General features: G+C 41.7%; 1 protein-coding gene across 2 annotated transcripts in view; it reads left to right on the forward strand.

Moving 5' to 3' along the window:
* GAB2 (GRB2-associated binding protein 2) overlaps positions 1 to 21,149 on the forward strand; it is a 205,922-nt gene that overhangs the window by 168,325 nt on the left and 16,448 nt on the right. For both annotated transcript variants that reach the window (XM_011989704.1, XM_011989705.1), the window contains exon 3: positions 4,686 to 4,929. In XM_011989704.1, coding sequence (XP_011845094.1) covers positions 4,686 to 4,929 — 244 coding nt within the window. The remainder of the gene's footprint in view (positions 1 to 4,685; positions 4,930 to 21,149) is intronic.

Below are 21,149 nucleotides of genomic sequence, written 5' to 3' on the forward strand. Positions count from 1 at the left end.
CACCCTAATCCAGTATGACCTCCCCTTAACTATGTCTACAGAGATGCTATTTTCAAGTAAGATCACATTCTGAAATACCAGGTAGACATGACTTTTGGAAGGACACTAGTCAACCTAGTGTAAACACTAAGAAATAATCACATAAATTTAGGCAGAGATCTTTTTAAAGTTGCAAGCAGAAGTGGGATTTTGGCAAGTTTTAGTGCCAAAACAGCTTTGAAAAAATTTATCTACAGCTACATACTTTTTTTTCTTTTGAGACAAGGTGTCACTCTGTCATCTTGGCTGAAATGCAGTGGCGCAATCATAGCCCACTGCAGCCTCAATCTCTTGGGTTCAAGCAGTCTTCCCACCTCAGCCTCCTGAGTAGCTAGGCCTACAGGCACACACCACCATGCCCAGTTAATTTTTTAATTTTTGATAGAAACGGCTCTCACTAGGTTTCCCAAGCTGGTCTCAAACTCCTGACCTCAAGCAACCTTCCTGTCTCAGCCTCCCAAAGCGTTGGGATTATAAGCATGAGCTATTGCACCCGGCCAAGCTGTCGATCATTAGATGGAGCTGGCTGGTTTCATTGACATGGCTTTGTGCTGGAATAGAAATCCAAGTTTCTGTTAGATGAAGGCGCAATTCATCCTAATCCCTACTTCATATTATTAACAAACCTTTAAAACCTCTCTGATTTTGACCACAAGAAACATGCATATTTGGATTTTTGTGCCAGGAAAAATTCTTTTATTTTTTCAGTATGATCAGTCAACAAATACCTATTGCATACATACCATGGCTGGGGCTGTTTTAGGCCCTGGGGGTACATAAGTGACTAGAAGGTGTTCCATGTACCTATGACATTCAAGATTTTCTAGACTCTGTGCGTATTTCATTCTTTTCATCCTTATAGCTGCCCTGTGTTGGTTTGTAAATAAGGAGACTGAGACTCTCAGAGGTGAAGTGACTTCCCCAAGTATGCAGCTGAACAGACGGAGTCACAGATATGACTCCACAGGCTGAGCTCAAGGCAGGGGCTGCAGAGGTGAGGATGGGTCACTCCTCTTTTATTTATACTCACAGCCAAAGCATTCAACACAGGGGGCATGAAGGATGCATTTGATGACAAGGCAGAATAAGTAGGTTGTGTCAATGGCCTTTCTTGTAATACTGAGGAAACTCAACTTTATTCTGAAGGCGGTGAGGAGTCAGTGAATGTTACTGAGGAATAAGGATTTCTTATGTTCTGTACTTTCTTTGATCAACACGTATTTATTGAATTGTATCACACACTGGGCTTAATGATGAGGATAAAACCATTTCAGAATCTCTGCCATCACTGTGTTTACAGCCTGATGTACAAAGTGATGAGAGAAAGGTTGATATTTTCCTGGAATTTTATTTGAAACACAGGGAAGCACCGGTAAGAAAGAAGGTTGAAGAAAGAAACAGGAAAGTGGCTTTTGAAAAAGAGGCTGAGTGCAGGGCTTTATACCTGTAATCCTAGTCCTCTGGAAGGCTGAGGCAGGAGGATTGGTTAAGGCCAGAAGTTCAAGACTAGCTTGGGCAACATAGTGAGACCCTGTCTCTACAAAAAAATTTTTTTAATTGGCCTGGCATGGTGGCACATGCCTGTAGTCCTGGCTATTTGGGAGGCTAAGGTGGGAAGATTGCTTGAGCCCAGGAGTTCGAGGTTATAGTGAGCTATGATTGTACCATGGCACTCCAGCCTGAGCAACAGAGTGAGACCATGTCTCTAAAAAAGAGAGAGCTTTGGCTGGGTGTGGTGGCTCACGCTTGTAATCCCAGCACTTTAGGAGGCCAAGGCAGTGGAGATCGAGACCATCCTGACCAACATGGTGAAACCGCATCTCTACTAAAAATACAAAAATTAGCTGGGCGTCATGGCACATGCCTGTAGCCGCAGCTACTCAGGAGGCTGAGGCCGGCGTATCACTTGAACCCAGGAAGCAGGGGTTGTGGTGAGCCAAGATCGCACCACTGCATTCCAATCTGGATGACAGAGTGAGACTCCATCTCAAAAAAAAAAAAAAAAAGAAAAGAAAAAAAAGGAAAAAAAGAAAGATATTTGTAAGTCTTCTGAGGTATAACAAGAGTTTTTAAGTGGGACAGTGACATAATGACATGACATGCTTGCTGAGAAATGGAAGAGTCATAGATAATGCCTGGACTTCTGGCTTGGAGAACTGATTGGCTGGTGATGAGGGACCTCACTGAGACAGGGAACATGAGTGATGAAGAGGTCAATTTAAATTGTTGAGTTTGGCCCACTTGTGGGACGTCTGAATGGAGGTGCTCAGCAGGTGAAGGGATATACAGCAGGGAGTACCGGAGAGAGAACTGAGATAGAGATGAAGATTTGAGAGTTGTCAGCACATAGGTGGTAACTGAAGCTGTGGCAGTGGACAGGATTACCCCTGGAGAGTCTCCAGCGGGAGAGAGAGAGGCTATAGGAAGGTCTACAGTGGAGCCCTAAGGAATGCCTCCACTGAAGGGGCAGGTGAAGGAAGAGGAGTCCAATGAAACAACAGAGAATACAGAATCTCACCAGAGGCTTGGTTTTTGCAGGTTCCCTGTGTTTTCTTAGGCAGTAGCTTGTATTCTTTCCATGGCCCTGTGGCTACTCTGTCCCATATTGTAAAACCTCTCTCCTCCACTATTAGAGAGTTCATCTTGCAAATATAATGGAGTAATGAGCCATCGATTCTGTTAACAAATGTCCAGTTTACTGCAAGACCTGTAATGGGAGTTCATTTTGGAGGTCAGTACAGCTGTCAGTGGAACAGTTTTTCCCCAGAGGCCCATCAGCTTTTTCTGTTGTACACTGGCAGAAGGTGTCCTGCCCAGCACCAGAAATGCCTGGAGAGTAATTAATACTGTAGAGCATTAATGAGCTGGTGATCCTGCCTAGGGCCATGAGAAGGGTATAGCCTGAGGTAGGTCAGATGACAGGGAGTAGAAGGTGAACTGTGTCCCCTCTGACATGAGTTGAATAACCCTAGAATATCACCATCACCACCACCAAAATGTTAACCCACCAACTATTATGCTGCCTAAAATTACATCTTTAAACTTTTATTTCTCTTGAACAAGAAATTTCACTAGTGGAATTTTTGAATGCTGAATGAACGTGTTGTGTTTGTTTGGTCTGCAGACATGAACTAAGAACCTGCTATGTACCTTGCCTTTATTAGGTAAATGCTGGGACTATAATGGTAACAACATCACAGTCACTGTTCTCAAAGCCATGGTTAGACAAGGAAGCATAGTGACCGCGGATATAATGGGAGCATGGGCCAAGTGCTGTTGGCACACAGAAGAAGATCCAACTCCAGGAAGGTTTCGGAGAGAATATGATATCCGCGTAGGATAAAAAGTCTACATATGAGTTTGCCAGTAGAGTAGAGGTGAAATCCAAGCGGAAGGAACAGCAGAGGCCAAAACAAAGAATCATAAAAGAGGCTGGTGTGTTCAGGGATTGATGATGCTTCCATATGCCTTGTTTATGGGTGGAGAAAAGCGGGAAATAGGTCAGACTGTCAAAAGCCTTGTTATGTTATGCTAAGGAATTTGGACTAAGCTTAGAGAGCCAGCCGAATGAATAATGCCCTTGGCTTGGGGTGTAGCACTATAAGTTATTATCCTTCCTTAATACCTCACTTTCTAACACAACAGAGGAGAGTTTAAGATAAGAGGGAAAAAGACGAATAGACAGAGAGTGGTGGGCAGTGGGGAATGTAACTGTCCTTGGAGGTCTCAGGAGGCCAGGCAGGAGCAGCTGGGGTCCAGTATTGACAGCTCCAAATGCATTTGTGCTTTTATCATTAATGCAGTGAGGCACAGTCCAGAGCCTCAATTAATGAGTCTTCAGTAAGCAAAGCCTCATTTAACAAAGCCAGCCTTAGCTTTTTTTTTTTCGCCGTTAATTAGATGTTTAAATTTCTTTTTTTTTTTTTTTAATTTCGGCTTGTTTTTCAGACGCCAGGGTACATATGCAAGTGTGTTACATGGGTATATTGTATAATGCTGAGGTTTGGCCTTCTGTTCATCCTATCACCCAAATAGTGAGCATTGTACCCCATAGGTAGTTTTTCAATCCTTGTCCCCCCTCTCCCTCCCTGTTAACGTAATCCCCAGTGTCTAGTGTTTGCATCTTTATGTCCATGTGCACCCTGTGTTTAGCTTCAACTTACAAGCAAGAACATTAGGGTATTTGCTTTTCTGTTTCTGCATTAATTCACTTGGGATAATGATGTCCAGCTGCATCCATGTTGCTGCAAAAGACATGATTTCATCCTTTGACGACAGCAGGAGCCACCAAAGAGTGGAAAGGTGGTAGTACACATTGCTCTAGAGGCAGACCTTGCCTGAGGGTCAGGGTCACACTCCTAGACCACAGGTAGCCGTACTTCCTGGAAGTGGGGCAGATATGGCCCAAATTGTGATAGGAAGTCACCTCCAGGCTACCCCAGAAGCAGTACAGAGGTACAGAGGATCTCTTCTTCAACCAAGATGGCCAGGAGGGCAGCAAGGGGCAGGTTTGTGAGAGGGAGAGAATGCTACTGCTGGATTATTGCCTCTGCTCTTACTCTTTTTTCTTCCCCTGACAACTCACTTTGGGATAAGGATACATTTCCTTCTTTTTTCATTCACAGAGCTATTTCTCCTTTTTACAGACACCCTGAGAAACATTTCCTCAGCTGGTCATGGCCCCCGCTCTTCTCCAGCTGAGCTCAGCAGCTCTAGCCAGCACCTTCTCCGAGAGCGCAAGTCCTCAGCCCCATCACACTCCAGCCAGCCAACTCTGTTCACGTTTGAACCCCCTGTGTCAAACCACATGCAGCCCGCCCTGTCCACCAGTGCACCTCAGGAGTATCTCTACTTGCACCAGTGCATAAGCCGAAGAGCAGAAAATGCAAGGTAGGAGGCTGCCACAGCCATTAGGTGGGTTAGTGACTGCTCACAGGGCCTAGTACTTTTCAGTCCCTAGTTTTTTAATTTTAAAGACAAGCAAAACATTATATCGTTTCAGGTAAACAAACACATCTATGACAAAACATAATTTTTTGCTTCTGTAGCCTTCATATTTTATTGGCATCATCTGTGTTGCTACACAGTGATTACTGGGTTCCAGAGAAACCTCCCATTATCAAAAATAATGCTATAAAAAATGTTGTTTGATTTGGAGGCAGGGGTGAAAGCATTAGGGGACAGAGTTTCCGAATTGCAAAAAAAACAGTAAATTTACTTGTTGGCCTTAAAAGTATAGCTATAAAACCATAACATTGTTGAACAAATCCATACCTTGCTTTTGCTCTAGAACTGCACTATTCTGTATGGTAGCTACTACCTGCATATGTCTACATAAATTCAAATTAATTAAAATGAAATAAAATGCAAAATTCAGTTCCTCAATTGTACTAGCCACATTTCAAGTCCTCAGTAGCCACATATGTCTAGGGGCTACTGTACCAGACAGCACAGATATAGAAAATTTCCATCCTAACAAAGTTATAGAGCAATGGCTCCCTGCTCTAGGATAATGGTCTTTTGTTTTTCTGACATCATCAGCTCTTTCACAGGTGCAGAACCTGGACATAAATTTATTATGTTTTATTCCCATTGTTAGGGTAAGCAAAAGTGCAGAGCCGATAGGCTTTGCCAGACCTAATTCCCAATTGCTACCATAGCCAGCAGATTACAAATCACATTTTAATTAACTTACAAGATCTAATTCATGATTCATGTTATGACAATTAAGGCAAATGGAGAAATGGCTGTACTAATGTATTACTTGATTTTGTCCTTGAGAATATTTTCATACATATCTCATTTGAACCAATCAACACACTGAGACATGGCCAGTGTACAAAATTTTATCTCCATTTTATAGATGAAGAAACTGAGACTCTCAACTAATAAATAGCAGAGGTTGGGCTAGAACCCAGGTCTTCTTGTTCCTGGTCCTGTACTCTTTTCTCTACACTATGCTACCCTACTTTTGTTTTTCTGAGTCATCTGCTGTCACACAGAAGAGGCCCCAAAACTCATTCTTAAGGCTGCCTCAGATACCCATTTTCATGAAGCAACATGGTTCATTTGTTTGTGAACTTTCACTAGTTCAACTTCCATCAACTTCTACATGAAGAGCTGAGTCCTAAAAAGATAGAGTGAGTTAATCAAGGTCACTGAACTCTAGTTAGTGGCATAACTGTAAATAATAGTACCTGATTCTGCTGAATCACTGACCAGAGATAGGCAGTGTGGTATAATGGAAAGCATGTTCAGGCTTTGGAGTCAGTTGGATATGGGTTCAAAATCAGATTCTTCCACTTGCTTTGTGATCTTAGGCCAATTATTTAACCTAATTAACCCTCAATATTGTTATCTTCACAATGGAAATAACTAATTCAAAGGCTTACTAATGAGTGTAAAATGATAAAACATACATAAAATAGTACTATAGAGTAAATACATTTTACCTGTTCTTCTTATGCCCCATCCTCTTCTACTACATATACAACTGCCTGGGAGCAGAGAATGTAAGGTCTTAAAATCATAGTTGTAGTGAAAGGCAAAGTACTTCGCTGCAGTGCCTTGCAGACTTAAACATGCATATGAAATACCTGAAGACCTTGTTGAAATACTCTGATTCAGTAAGCCTGGCCTGTGTCCTGGGATCCTGCCTTTCTGATAAACTCCAGATGATACCAGTGCAGCTTGTCTACAGCTCACCCTTTAAGTAGAAGGATTTATATAGTATTAACAATTGCCACCACCATCACTCCAGTGATCCTGCTGATGCATCAGAGAACAAACATAAAAACATCTCTGCTTGAATTAGCCATTAGGGCTAATCTTTGCCCCGCCACCTCCTCTGTGAAATCTCTATTAATCTTCTTACCTGGATGGAATTCACTTTTTCTATGAATCACCACAGCAGTTTTTTATTCTCTCTCTCACAGCATTTGGAACGTTCTGCCTTGTAGTGTGGATTTTTATATTAATACATTATTATTTGAAGACGGAGCTCACAGTAGGTGCATAATAAATATTTGAACAAATCTGTGTTGTAGAGGGATAACCTAGTAGAAGAGATAGAACTTTCTGCAGCTGAGGAAGTCACATTGTTGTAGGCCTTTGACCAAGCCATGTTCTTCTCTGTCGTGGTTTTCACTTGTGTGGATGAGGGAATGATAGGGTAATGAGCAGGATCTCAGGGAGATTTTTGGAGATAATAACTTCGAATAATGTTTGCAGAATTCCAACTGAAGGGTAGGAAGGAAGCTTTCTTAAATCCAGAAAGACTATATATTTTCTTGTAGTAGTGGAGTAGCTTGCATCATGCTGAACCCACTGTAATAATTGTAAACTCTGGACAAAATATTAAAAAATAACTTTTAAGGCCCCAAAGAGCAATTTAAAAAGGCAGAAACTGCAAGAGATCTGACTCTTGAAAGAAGTGAAATTCAGTTTACAGGGCTTCTCCTATGATGTTCCAATAACATATCATCCAGAATATTCAGTATACAATGGGAAAATGCCAGATATATGAAAAACTGTATACATTAACCCATAGTTAAGAGAACTCGATATCTAGAAAGAGATCAAAATAAACCCAGCTTTTGGACCCAGCCTATAAGACTTTAAAATAACTACGTTAATTTTTTAATCTATGGGGGTAATGAATGGATATAATAGGTGAAGAGATGGTGGATTTTAGGATGGATATAGAAACTGAAAAAGAATTGGGGAGTTCCAGTTCCACTATGGTGGCAGAAGCCACCACAGGCTTTCCTTCCCACTGATTACAACTAAAAACTCTGGACAAAATCTAAAGTACAATGCCCAAAGACTCTGAAAAATGAATGAAAGGAGACAGATTGTAAAGGGGAGAAAAACTTGTAGAAGTGACTACACAGAGGTAAACTTTTTGTCTTTTGTGGATTTGCCTCCAGGTTGGGCCCCATCACAAAGTAGCACAGTGGAACAAATGTCTAAAATGTCATAAAAACCCCATCTTTCTGAGTAGGGGAACCAGAAGAGGGGCCCCATTGGGGCTGGAAGGAGCAAGTATTCCAGAATGAAGAGAGCTGGAGAAGGGATCTTCTGACTCTGGGAATGAAACTACGTGAGTCTTAGGATCACCTTGGGCTACGCATGTGGGACCCAATCGAGTGTAACAAAGTCTATGTGAACTGAATGAAGATTTGAACTACCATACACAGGAGGAGAGACAGAACTTGCGGTCTGAACCTAACCAGGTTGATTTCCTATAAAAATATCACTTCTCGGCTGGGTGCAGTGGCTCACGCCTATAATTCTAGCACTTTGGGAGGCCGAGGCGGGCAGATCACCTGAGGTCAGGAGTTTGAGATCAGCATGGGCAACATGGTGAAACCCCATCTCTACCAAAAATACAGAAATTAGCTGGGCGTGGTAGTGGGCCCCTGTAATCCCAGCTACTCAGGAGGCTGAGGCAGGAGAATCGCTTGAACCCGGGAGGTGGAGGTTGCAGTGGGCCGAGATCGTGCCACTGCACTCCAGCCTGGGTGACAGAGTGACACCCTGTCTCAAAACAAACAAAAAAAAATCACTTCTCCATGGGATTATAACAGAACCCAGCATCTACACAACATAATGTTCATAGCATTCAGGGATCGGTAATCCACAATGTCTCTGGGTATTGAAAACCAGAAAAATATAACCCATTCTCAATGGAAGTCACAGGTATGAACCTCAAAATAACCCAGATGTTGGAATTTTCAGACACAGATTTCAAAGCTCCTATTAAAACAACATTCCATGTAATAAAGGAAAACATACTTGAAACTAATGGAAAGAAAAAACCCTCTGCTGCCAGGCATGGTGGCTCACACCTGTAATCCCAGCACTTTGGGAGGCCGAGGCAGGTGAATCATCTGAGCTCAGGAGATCGAGACCATCCTGGCTAACACAGTGAAACCCCGTCTCTACTAAAAATACAAAAAAATTAGCCAGGCGTGGTGGTGGGCGCCTGTAATCCCAGTTACTCAGGAGTCTGAGGCAGGAGAATCGCTTGAACCTGAGAGGCGGAGGTTGCAGCAAGCTGAGATCGCGCCATTGCACTCCAGCCTGGGTGAGAAGAGCAAAACTCCGTCTCAAAAAAAAAAAAGAAAAGAAAAGAAAAGAAAAAAAAACCCTCTGCCAACCAAGGAGTCCGTATTCCGCAAAAGTATCCTTCAGGAATGTAAACAAAATTAAGACATTCTCTCGGATAAAGGAAAAATAAGAGCATTTCCAAGAGATCTCCTTTTAAAAACTGATAAGAAATTTCCTTGGGCTGAAGCAAGATGGTACTAGATGGAAACCTGAATCTTCAGGAATGAGGGAAGAGCAATAGAAATAGTAAATACCTGCATAACTATGAAAGATTATTTTTCCCTTTTAACTTCTTTAAAATATGTATAAGTGTTAAAAGCAAAACTCAAACAATGTCTAGTGAGATTTTCCCCTGGTTTTCTTACTCTTTAGTATGAAGAGCTCCCTTTGCCATTTCTTGCCATGTGAGTGGCCTGGTGAGAAATTTTTCCAGGTTTCATTTATCTGGAAATTTCTTAATTTCACCTTCAGTTTTGAGAGAGATTTTGCTAGGTATAGAATTCCAGAATGACAGTTCTGTTTTCTTTCAGCATTTAAAGGATACCATTCTAGTCTTCTGACCTTCATTGTTTCTGATGAGAGATCAGCAGTTATTTTAATTTTTATTCTTCTGTATTTTCCTTCCTCTGAATGATTTTTTCTTTCAAAAAAATTGTAGTAAATACATAACATAAATATATCATCTTAACCATTTTTAAATGCACAGTTCAGTAAAGTACATTCATATTGTTATATAATCAATCTCCAGAAATCTTTTTATCTTACAAAACTGAAATTCTAACCATTCAACAACTCCCCATTTCCTCTTCCCTCAGGCCCTGAAAACCACCATTCTACTTTCTGTCTCTGTGAGTCTGACTTCTCTAGATGCCTTATATACATGGAATCATACTACATTTTCTTTATCCATTTATCTGTTGATGACCACTTAGGTTGATTCCATTATCTTGGCTATTGTGATTCCTGATGCAATAAACATAGGGATGCAAATAGCTCTTCAACATACTTACTTCCTTTCCTTCAGATATATATACCCAGTAATGGGATTGCTGGATCATAAGGTAGTTCTATTGTTAGTTTTTGGAGGAACTTTCATACTGTTTTCCATAATGAGTGTACTAATTTACATTCCCACCAACAGTGTGTAAGAGTTCCCTTTTCTCCACATCCTCACCAGCATCTGTTATTTTTCTTCCTGAAAATAGCCATCCCAACTGGGGTGAGATAATATCTCATTGTGGTTTTGATTTGCATTTCCCTGGTGATTAGTGATGGTGAACTTTTTTTTTTTTTTTTAAATATACATGTTGGCTGGTTTTCTGTCTTAGTTTGAAAGATATCTATTTTCAGCTAATTTGCCTCAACTGGATTATTTGTTTTTTTTTGCTGTTGAGTTGTTTGAGTTCCTTGTATATGCTGGATATCAACCTTCCATTAGATGAATAGCTTGCAGAATGGCTTTCTCCCATTGTTGTCTCTTCACTCTGTCGATTGTTTCCCTTTGCTGTGCAGAAGATTTTTAGTTTAATATAGCCCCATTTGTCTTTTTTTTTTTTTTCTTTTGAGACAGAATCTCCCTCTGTCGTCCAGGCTGGAGTACAATGGCGCGATCTCGGCTCACTGCAACCTCTGCCTCCCAGGGTGAAGTGATTCTCCTGGCTCAGCCTTTCGAGCAGCTGGGACCACAGTCATGTGCCACCATGCCTGGCCAATTTTTGTATTTTTAATACAGACAGGATTTTACAATGTTGGCCAGGCTGGTCTCGAACTACTGATCTCAAGGAATCTGCCCATCTTGGCCTCCTAAAGTGCTGGGATTACAGATATGAGCCACCACATCCAGCCATTTGTCTATGTTTAGTTTTTGATTGTGCTTCTGAGGTCTTAGCTGGGCCCTTTTTTGTTTTTGCTTTTGACGGGAGATTGTTTTTGCAAATTCCATCTCATTACTCATAATTAGTCTGTTCAGATTTTCTATTTCTTTTTGGTTCAATCTTGGTAAGCTGTGTTTGTCCAGGAGTTTATCCATTTCTGTTAGGATTTCTAATTTGTTGGTGTATAGTTCATAATCATCTTTTTTTTTTTTTTTTTTTTTCTGAGACGGTGTCTTGCTCTGTCTCCTAGGCTGGAGTACGGTGGTGCGATCTCGGCTTACTGCAACCTCTGCCTCCCGGGTTCAAGTGATTCTCCTGCCTCAGCCTCCCAAGTAGCTGGGACTACAGGCACGTGCCACCACGCCCGGCTAAATTTTTTTGTATTTTTAGTATAGATGGGGCTTCACCATGTTAGCCAGGATGGTCTCGATCTCCTGACCTCATGATCCGCCCGCCTCGGCCTTCCCACTGTGCCTGGCCCATAATCATCTTTAATGATCCTTTGCATTTCTGTGCTATTAGTTATGATGTCTCCTTTTTCTTTGTTATTTAATTCATTTACTTCTTTATTTTGAGACGGAGTCTCGCTGTGTCACCCAGGCTGGTGTGCAACTGCATGATTTTGGCTCACTACAACCTCTGCCTCCTGGGTTCAAGTGATTCTAATACCTCAGCCTCCCAGGTGGTTGGGACTACAGGCGCCCACCACCACTCCCGGCAAATTTTTCTGTTTTTAGTGGAGACAAAGTTTTGCCATGTTGGCCAGGCTGCTCTCTAACTCCTGACCTCAAGGAATCCACTTGCCTCAGCCTCCGAAAGTGCTGAGATTACAGGCGTGAGTCACCATGCCCAGCGTTTTGGTGTTTTTTTGTTTTTTTTTTATTTTTGGGAGGGGACAGAGTCTCACTCTATCCCCCACACTGGAGAGTGCAGTGGTGCGATTTCAGCTCACTGCAACCTCCGCCTCTTAGGTTCAAGCAATTTTCATGCCTCAGCCACCTGAGTAGCTGGGATTACAGGCGTGTGCCACCACACCCACTGATATTTATATTTTTAGTAGAGATGGAGTTTCACCATGTTGGCCAGGCTGGTCTAAACTCCTGATCTCAAGTGATCTGCCCGCCTCAGCCTCCCAAAGTACTGGGATTACAGGTATAAGCCATGGCACCCAGCCTCATTTTTTATTTATTTGGATCTTTTCCCTTTTTTTCTTGGTTAGTCTAGCTACTGGTTTGATTTTGTTTATTCTTTGAAAAAATTAACTGCATTTGGTTTATCTTTTGTATTTTTTGTCTCAATTTTATTTCTACTCTGATCTTTTTTTCCCCTTTTACTAATTTTGGGTTTGGTTCTTGTTTTTCTGTTTCCTTGAAATGCATCATTAGGGTGTTTATTTGAAAATCTTCTACTTTTTTAATATTAGCATTTATTGCCATAAACTTCTCTATTAACACTGCTTTTGCTGTATTCCATAGATTTTGGTATTTATCCGTTTCTGTTGTGTTTCTATTTTCATTTGTTTCCAGGCATTTCTAAATTTCATTCTTTATATTTTATTTAATTTTTTTTTTGAGATGGAGTCTCGGTCACCCAGGCTAGAGTGCAGTGGTGCGACCTCGGCTCACTGCAAGCTCTGCCTCCTAGGTTCATGCCATTCTCCTGCCTCAGTCTCCCGAGTAGCTGGGACTACAGGCGCCCGCCACCACACCTGGCTAATTTTTTGTATGTTTAGTAGAGACGGGATTTCACCATGTTAGCCAGGATGGTCTTGATCTCCTGACCTCGTGATCCCCCCACCTCAGCCTCCCAGAGTGCTGGGGTTACAGGTGTGAGCCACCGCGCCTGGCTCTAAATTTCATTCTTAATTTTTTCATTGACCCATTGTATCATTCAGGAACATGTTATTTAATTTTCCATGTATTTGTACAATTTTGAAAGTTCCTCTTGTTATTGGTTTCTAGTTTTATTCCATTGTGGTTAGAAAAGGTGCTTGATGTAATATCAATTATTTTAAAATCTCTTGGCCTAACATGAGGTCAGTCCTATAGAATGTCACATGTGCTAATGAGAAGAATTACACTTTGCAGCTGTTGGATGAAATGTTCTGTTAGGTCCATTTGGTCTAAAGTGCAGTTTAAATCTAGTTGATTTTCTGTCTAGGTGATCATGCTGAGAGCGAGGTGTTGAAGTCTCCAACTATGATTATATTAGAGTCTATCTCTCCCGGTAAATCTTAGTGGTGTTCCATAAGTCTTGCAGGTTTTCTTCACTCTTTTCATTCATATTCCCTTTTTTCCTTCTGGCTGGGTAATTTCAAACTACCTATCTTCAAGTTCAGATATTCTTTCTTCTAATTGATCAAGTTTGCTGTTGAAGCTCTCTATTGTGTTCTTTATTTCATTCATTGAATTCTTCAGCTGCAAGATTTCTGGTTTTTTTTTTTTTTTCTTTCTCTTTGTTGAATTTTTTGTTCATATTGTGAATTCTTTTTCCTGATTTCTTTGAATTGTGTGTATTTTCTTGTACCTCACTGAGTTGTCTTAAGGTCATTATTTTAAATTCCCTTTCTGTAATTTGTTGATCTCCTTTTCATTGGGCTCTGTTACTGGCCAGGATTACTAGCCACAGAGTTCCTTTGGTGCTTTTTTGGTGTTATAGTTCCTTCATTTTTTGTGTTTCTTGTGTCTTCATGTTAAGTGTCTATGCTTCTGGTGGAAAGATCACCTCTTCCAGACTTTCTAGAGTGGATTTCTTAAAGACTTTCACCTGCAGTTGGGTTTTAGTGTTCCAGTTGAGAAGGATGTGATGACTGTGTTTCCACATAGGTGCAATGGTATAGTCTCCATGCAGCTTCTTTGCCTATGTTCAACATCAACAATAACTGAGTGCCTCAGTGGCCTAGACTGTAGAAGTTTGTACAGCAGCAGTGGTAGCATAAGTTGCTAATGTCCTTAGCATCAAGGACTTTTCGGGTCTTTCTGTTCTCATTTTCCCCACAATGAGGAGACTTAGCCAGGGGGATCCCTTTTGGTGTCAGGTCTGGCATGGCCTACAAGTAGCTGCAGCAGTGCTGGGTTCTAGGTACTGGTGCTTAGAACTTATGTGGGGTTGGGTTTCTAAGCTCAGAGTCTCATGAACCTGTTGCAGCTGGGTCTTGGGGTGCCAAGGTTGGATGTGGACTGCCCACTGGGCCAGGATCTATGACTCTGTTGAACCCTCTAGCAGCACAGGCTCAGGGGCCAGCTGTAATTCTACCCCTGGTAGGCAGAGCATAGCACTGGCCTCACCCTGGGCAAGAAGGGATGTTCTGGAGGTTTAGTTTCAGGGAGCAGGGTACAACTAGAATTTGGGAACCTGAGTCAATAAGGCTCAGTGGCAACTTGGGTCCCAGGGGATGATACACCATGTAGCAGTGACTCTGGACCCTCGTTAGGCTTAGCAAATACCCGGGAATGGCACAGTCTTTTGGGCTATAGAGGGGCAGGGAACAGCACAGCAATTACACTACTCCCCAGGGAGAGGAGTATCTCAACAGCTCAGACTCTAGGGAACTAGTATAGCTCCAGGAAAGCAAGGCACTAGAGTTGTTTGGCCTGTAGGGCAGGGTGTCTCAGCTCAGACACTAGTGTCTCTCCTTGAGACACAGGGTCCTATATCAGCTCAGCCTTGGAATGCACCACCTCTCAGCTCAGCTAGGGCACCCATTCCCCAGGGGACAACGTGCTACTTCAGCTCAGGCCCGGGAGGGTATGACTGTTCTGAGTAGACCAGGCATCCTTTCCCTGGAATGCAGGGTACCATATCGTTTTAGGTACTGGGGTACCTGACTCTAAGGAGCCAGTGCACTGTTTCCTAGGATGCAGCCACTGGCTTCAGCTTAGGCACTGTGGAGGCATGACTGTTCTGAGCAGCCAAGATACTCTTTTCCTAGAAGAGCGTGTACTGCTTCAGCTCTGGCCCAAGGGAGCGGGGAGAGGGGTAGGTGGATTAGCTTTACTTTTGCTTGACCCCACTGGGAAGGGTGTAACAGCTGCTCATAGCTCAGCTTTGGAATGTTGGGCCACTGGGCTAGCAATGGCTCAGCCATAGCTTAGCCTCAGGAATGAAAGGGAGCCATGGATACTCACCCCTGAAGCAAGACACACTCCAGCCATAGTTCCAATTCCAAGATGGCATAGCACAGTAGCCACATGGAACACAGCTATGTGGACCCTAGGCAACTCCCTTCACTGGACTTAGTGCCTACGAGGACTTCCAGGGACTCCAGTGGTAAGGTCTGAGATGTCCAAGGTGTTGATGGCAGTTGCCATGATCCTCTTGCCTACCTTCTCACCAAAAGAAGTTTGTCCTGGTTCCAAGCTGATCTTCAGTGGAGTGGTAAAGGCCTAGTGTGTTTCCTTCGGTTCTCCATGTGACCATCCCAAGTTTCTGTGCTCATCGAATTGCTGTTACTCCTCTCATGCATTCTAGGGCTCTCCGTCTGTTATTTTTACTAAAATGTAATTGTTCAGGAGGCCAGGTGTGGTGGCTCATGCCTGTAATCCCAGTACTTTGGGAGGCCGAGGCAGGTGGATCACGATGTCAGGAGTTCGAGACCAGCCTGACCAACATGGTGAAACCCTGTCTCTACTAAAAATACAAAATTTAGCAGGGCGTGGTGGCGTGCACCTGTAATCCCAGCTACTCAGGAGGCTGAGGCAGGAGAATCGCTTAAACCCGGGAAGTGGAGGTTGCAGTGAACTGAGATCGCGCCATTGTACTCCAGCCTGGGCGACAGAGCAAGACTCTCTCTCAAAAAAATTAATTTAATTTAATTTAATTTAAAAATGTAGTTGTTTATTCATTGATCTGTCTTTGTGAGGGGGACAAGCAGTAGGGGTTTCTTGTTGGCCATTTTGCTAGCATCACTTCCTTTTGTTTTTTTTTCTTAATAGAAATGGGTACAATGTGGTATCTCATCGTGGTTTTGATTTGCAGTTCCCTAATGATTAGTGGCGTTGAGCAACTTTTCATGTGTGTGTTGGCCATTTGTGTATTGTCTTTGGATAAATGTATATTCCAAGTCTTGTCCATTTTTTAATCAAGTTGATTGTTGTTGTTGAGTTGTTGGAGTTCTTTACCTGTTCTGGATATTAAACCCTTACCAGATATATGACTTGCAAATGTTTCTCCCATAGATGGACTTTTTACTCTGCTGATATGTTCTTTGAAACACAGGTATTTTAATTCTCATGTTCAATTTATGCATTTTTACTTTTGTTGCCTGTGCTTTTGGTGTCATATTCAGGAAATCACTGTCAAATCCAATGTTATGAAGCTTTTCTTCTGTGTTTTCTTCTAAGAGATTTATAGTTGTAGCTCTTACATTTAGATCTTTGATCCATTTTGAGTTAGTTTTTGTATCTGTTTTAAGGTAAAGGTCCAAACACTTTGTTCTTGTGGGTTGACTTAGTTTTCTAGTTCTATGTGTTGCTATTTTTTTAATCTAGCAAACTTTGCACCAGTATTTCTTTGACTTTTTTTTTTTTTTTAAGAGACAGGGTCTCACTCTGGCACCTAGGCTGGAGTACATAGCTTACTGCAGCCTCAAACTCCTGGGCTTGAGATCTTCCTGCCTCAGCCTCCCAAGTAGCCGAGACTACAGGCATATGCCACCATACTTGATTAATTTTTTGTAGAGATATGGTCTCACTATGTTGTCCAGGCTGGTCCCAAACTCCTGGCCTCGAGCAGTCCTCCCACATCAGCCTCCCAAAGTGCTGGGATGAGCCACCACACCTGGCCTCTTCAAATCTTTTTCTGCCACATTTTCTTTTTTTTTTTTTTCCCCCCTCAACTTTTAAGTTGCAGGGTACATGTGCAGGATGTGCAGGTTTGTTACATAGGTAAACATGTGCCATGGTAGTTTACTGCACAGATCAACCCATCACCTAGGTATTAAGCCCAGCATGTGTTAGCTATTCTTCCTGATGTTCTCCCTCCCTCTGCCCACCTAACAGGCCCCAGTTTGTATTATCCACCCACCCCCAGGTGTCCATGTGTTCTCATTGTTCAGCTCCCACTTATAAGTGAGAACATGCAGTGCTTGGTTTTCTGTTCCTGTGTTAGTTTGCTGAGGATAACAGCTTCCAGCTCCATCCATGTCCCTACAAAGGACATGATCTCGTTCCTTTTTATGGCTGCGTAGTATTCCATGGTGTATATGTACCACACTTTCTTGATCCAGTCTATCACTGATGGGCATTCCTTCTGAGACTTCAGTTATTCATATGCTAGACCACTTGATACTGACCCAACAATCACTTACATTCTCTTTTTTTCCCAATCTTTTTCTGTCTCTGCTCAGGTAAGATGATTTTTAAACTGATTTTTCAATTTTACATTTCCCCACCCTTTTTTTTTCCCCACAAGTTTTTAGGAAGAAATTGAAGTACAGTCGTTGGCATTTATATAAAGTTTCTTCATGCCCCTTTGTAATCCATCCTTCCCTTACCTCATTCCTAGAGAACCAGTAACAGTCTTTCCGTCACTACAGATTAATTTGCATTTTCTAGAATTTTACATAGATGGAATCACATTGTATGTACTAGTTTTCCTGACTTCTTTCATTCCGCAAAATGCTTTTGGGATTCATCCATGTTTTTCCATGTGTCATTAGTTTGTTCCTTTTTATTGCTCAGTAGTACAGTGTATCTTTATATCACAATTCACTTTTCCATTCACATGATAAGCATTTAGATTGTTTCCAGTTTTGGCTGTTACAAATTAAGACCCATTTGTTCTTAAACAGTAATGAGCAAATCTTTGTAGGAACATTTGTTTTTATTTCTCTTAAGCAAATACCTAGAAAACTATGCCCAGATGGTTTTACTGGTAAATTCTACCAAGCATTCAAAGATAACACAAATCTTACCCATAGTCATTCAGAAAACACAGGAGGAGGGGATTCTTTCACAGCTCATTTTATGAGACCAGCATAACCCTACTATTGAAATCTGGCAAAGATGACAGGAAATAAAATTAGAGAGCAATATCCCCCATGAATAATAAATAGAAATGCTCTTTAAAAACAAAGGATTAGCAGTCAAATCCAACTAAATACGTATGTGTGTATATCTATATGTGTCTGTTAGGGACAATATATGTATATTAGGGAATATGCATGTATGTATACATTAGGGGTAAGACATCGTGACAAAGTAGTGTTTATCCCACGAGTGTAAGGTTGGTTTGACTTCAAAAAAAACCAACCAATGTAATTCATTACATTAAGAGAATGAAGAAGAAAAATAATATAATCATAACCTCAATAGATGCAGAGGAAGCATTTGACAACTCAATACTTCATTGGAAAAAGAAAAGTATTTCTTAGCAAACTATGAATCGAGGAGAACTTCTTTAAATTGATAAAGGACTTCTAAGGAACCCTATAGCTAAGATCATGCGTAATGGAGAAATATTGAACATAATGCCCTAAGATTGAAAACAAGGAGAAAGTACCTGTTCTTACCACTTCTGTGTAACATTGTACTGGAGATCCTAGTCAGTTCCATGGAGGAAGAAAAAGAAGTAAGAGTCCTGGTGTGGTGGCTCATGCCTGTAATCCCAACACTTCGGATGCTGAGGCAGGTGGATAACTGGAGGTCAAGAGTTCAAGACCAGCCTGAGCAACATGGCGAAAACCTGTCTCTAGTTTAACAACAACAAAAAAAATTTTTAAGTGAATTTAGCAAGGTCACAAGATAAAAAGGTTTTTTTGCAAAAAATAAGTTTTACAGTATGCAGCAAACAATTGGGGAAATGAAACAATTTTAATTATTTATAGAATGGTACCGGAAAACGTGGAATACTTGGGAATAAATTTAACAACAAACATGCAAGACCTCTTCAGTGAAAACTATCAAATGTTGCTGATAGAAATTAAAGACCTAAATCTGGAGAGTGATGTACAGTAGTTATGAACTAGAAAATCCAATATTATTTAGATGACAGTTTTTCTCAGATTCTTCTGTAGGTTCAACACAATCCAAATAAAAATCCCAGTCTCGGGTATGTCTTTATCAGCAGCATGAAAACGGATTAATACAGTAAATTGGTACCAGTAGAGTGAGGTGTTGTTGAAAAGGTATCGAAAATGTGGAGGTGACTTTGGAACTGGGTAACAGGCAGAGGTTGGAACAATTAGGAGGGCTCATAAGAAGAGAGGAAAATGTGGGAAAGTCTGGAACTTCCTAGAGACTTGTTGAATGGCTTTGACCAAAAGCCTGATAGCGATATGGACAATAAGGTCCGGGCTAAGGTGGTCTCAGATGGAGATGAGGAACTTGTTGGGAATTGGAGCAAAGGTGACTCTTGTTGTTTTAGCAAAGAGACTGGCGGCATGTTGCCCCTGCCCTAGAGATTTGTGGAACTTTGAACTTGAGAGAGATGATTTAGGGTTTCTGGTGGAAGAAATTTTTAAGCAGCAAAGCATTCAAGAGGTGACTTGGATACTGTTAAAGGCATTCAATTTTATAAGGGAAGCACAGCATAAATGTTCAGAAAATTTGCCACCTGATGATGTGATAGAAAAGAAACACCCAGCTGGGCGCGGTGGCTCACGCCTGTAATCCCAGCACTTTGGGAGTCCGAGGTGGGCGGATCACAAGGTCAGGAGATCGAGACCATCCTGGCTAACACGGTGAAACCCCGTCTCTACTAAAAATACAAAAAATAGCCGGGCGTGGTGGTGGGCGCCTGTAGTCCCAGCTACTCGGGAGGCTGAGGCAGGAGAATGGCGTGAACCTGGGAGGCGGAGCTTGCAGTGAGCCGAGATTGCGCCACTGCACTCCAGTCTAGGCGACAGAGTGAGACTCCGTCTCAAAAAGAAAAGAAAAATCCATTTTCTGGGGAGAAAAGCCGGCTGCAGAAATTTGCATAAGTAGCAAGGAGCCTAATGTTAATCTCCAAGACCATGGGGAAAATGTCTGCAGGACATGTCAGAGACCTTCATGGCAGCCCCTTCCAGAGGCCGGGGAGGAAAAGTCTGTTGCTCTGTCTCCCAGGCTGGAATGCAGTGGCACGATCTCGGCTTACTGCAACCTCCGCCTTCCGAGTTCAAGCAGTTCTCCTGCCTCAGCCTCTTGAGTAGCTGGGATTAAGGCGCGTGCCACCACCACTCTCGGCTAATTTTTGCATTTTTTGTAGAGATGAGGTTTCACCATGTTGGCCAAGCAACCAAAGAAGTTTTTAAAAGAACAACAGTAAAGTCAGGATTTATACTACTTGATTTCAAGACTTCCTGTCAAACTGTAGTAAGAGATACAAGATAATGTTGTGTTGGTGAAAGGATAAAAACCTATAGATCACTAGAAGAAATTAGCAAGTCCAGGAGAGAGATATATATAAATACATTTATGTGTATAAATATTTGAAATGCATATATAAATATTTTAAATATATAAATATATAAAGAATTATTAAAAATATATAATATATAGGTGCTAATGGAGAAAGGAAAAACCTTTTCTGCAAATGATGCTGAAACAGCTTGACATTCATATAGGAATAATAAAAAAAGAACAGCAACCCTTACTTCATATCACACCACTCACCCAAAAATTAAAATGTGTCAGAGACATAAATGTAAAATCCAATACTACAAAACTTCTAGGCTGGGCGCAGTAGCTCACGCCTGTAATCCCAGCACTTTGGAAGACTGAGAAGGGCAGATTGCTTGAACTCAGGAGTTGAAAACCAGCCTGGCTAACATGGCAAAACCCAGTTTCTACAGAAAATACAAAAAGTAGCTGGGCGTGGTCGCGTGTGCCTGCATTCCCAGCTACTGGGCAGGCTGTGGTGGGAGGATCACTTGAGCCTGGCAGAGATCAAGACTGCAGGGAGCCAAGATCATTCCATTGCACTCCAGCCTGAGTGACAGAATAAGACCCTGTATTTAAATAAAAAGAAAAGAAAAGAAACTTCTAGAAGAAAGTATCTCCATGATCTTGAGGTAAGCAAAGATTTTTATATAGGACACAAAAAGCAAGAATCATAAAAGAGAAAAAAATGATAAAGTAGTCTTTATCAAAATTAAAACTTGTTCTTCAAGAGGCCTCTTTAAGAAAACAAAATGGGCTGGGCGTG

Source organism: Mandrillus leucophaeus, unplaced genomic scaffold (assembly GCF_000951045.1).
Source record: "Mandrillus leucophaeus isolate KB7577 unplaced genomic scaffold, Mleu.le_1.0 Scaffold360, whole genome shotgun sequence".
In the NCBI taxonomy this organism is placed as follows: Eukaryota; Metazoa; Chordata; class Mammalia; order Primates; family Cercopithecidae; genus Mandrillus; species Mandrillus leucophaeus.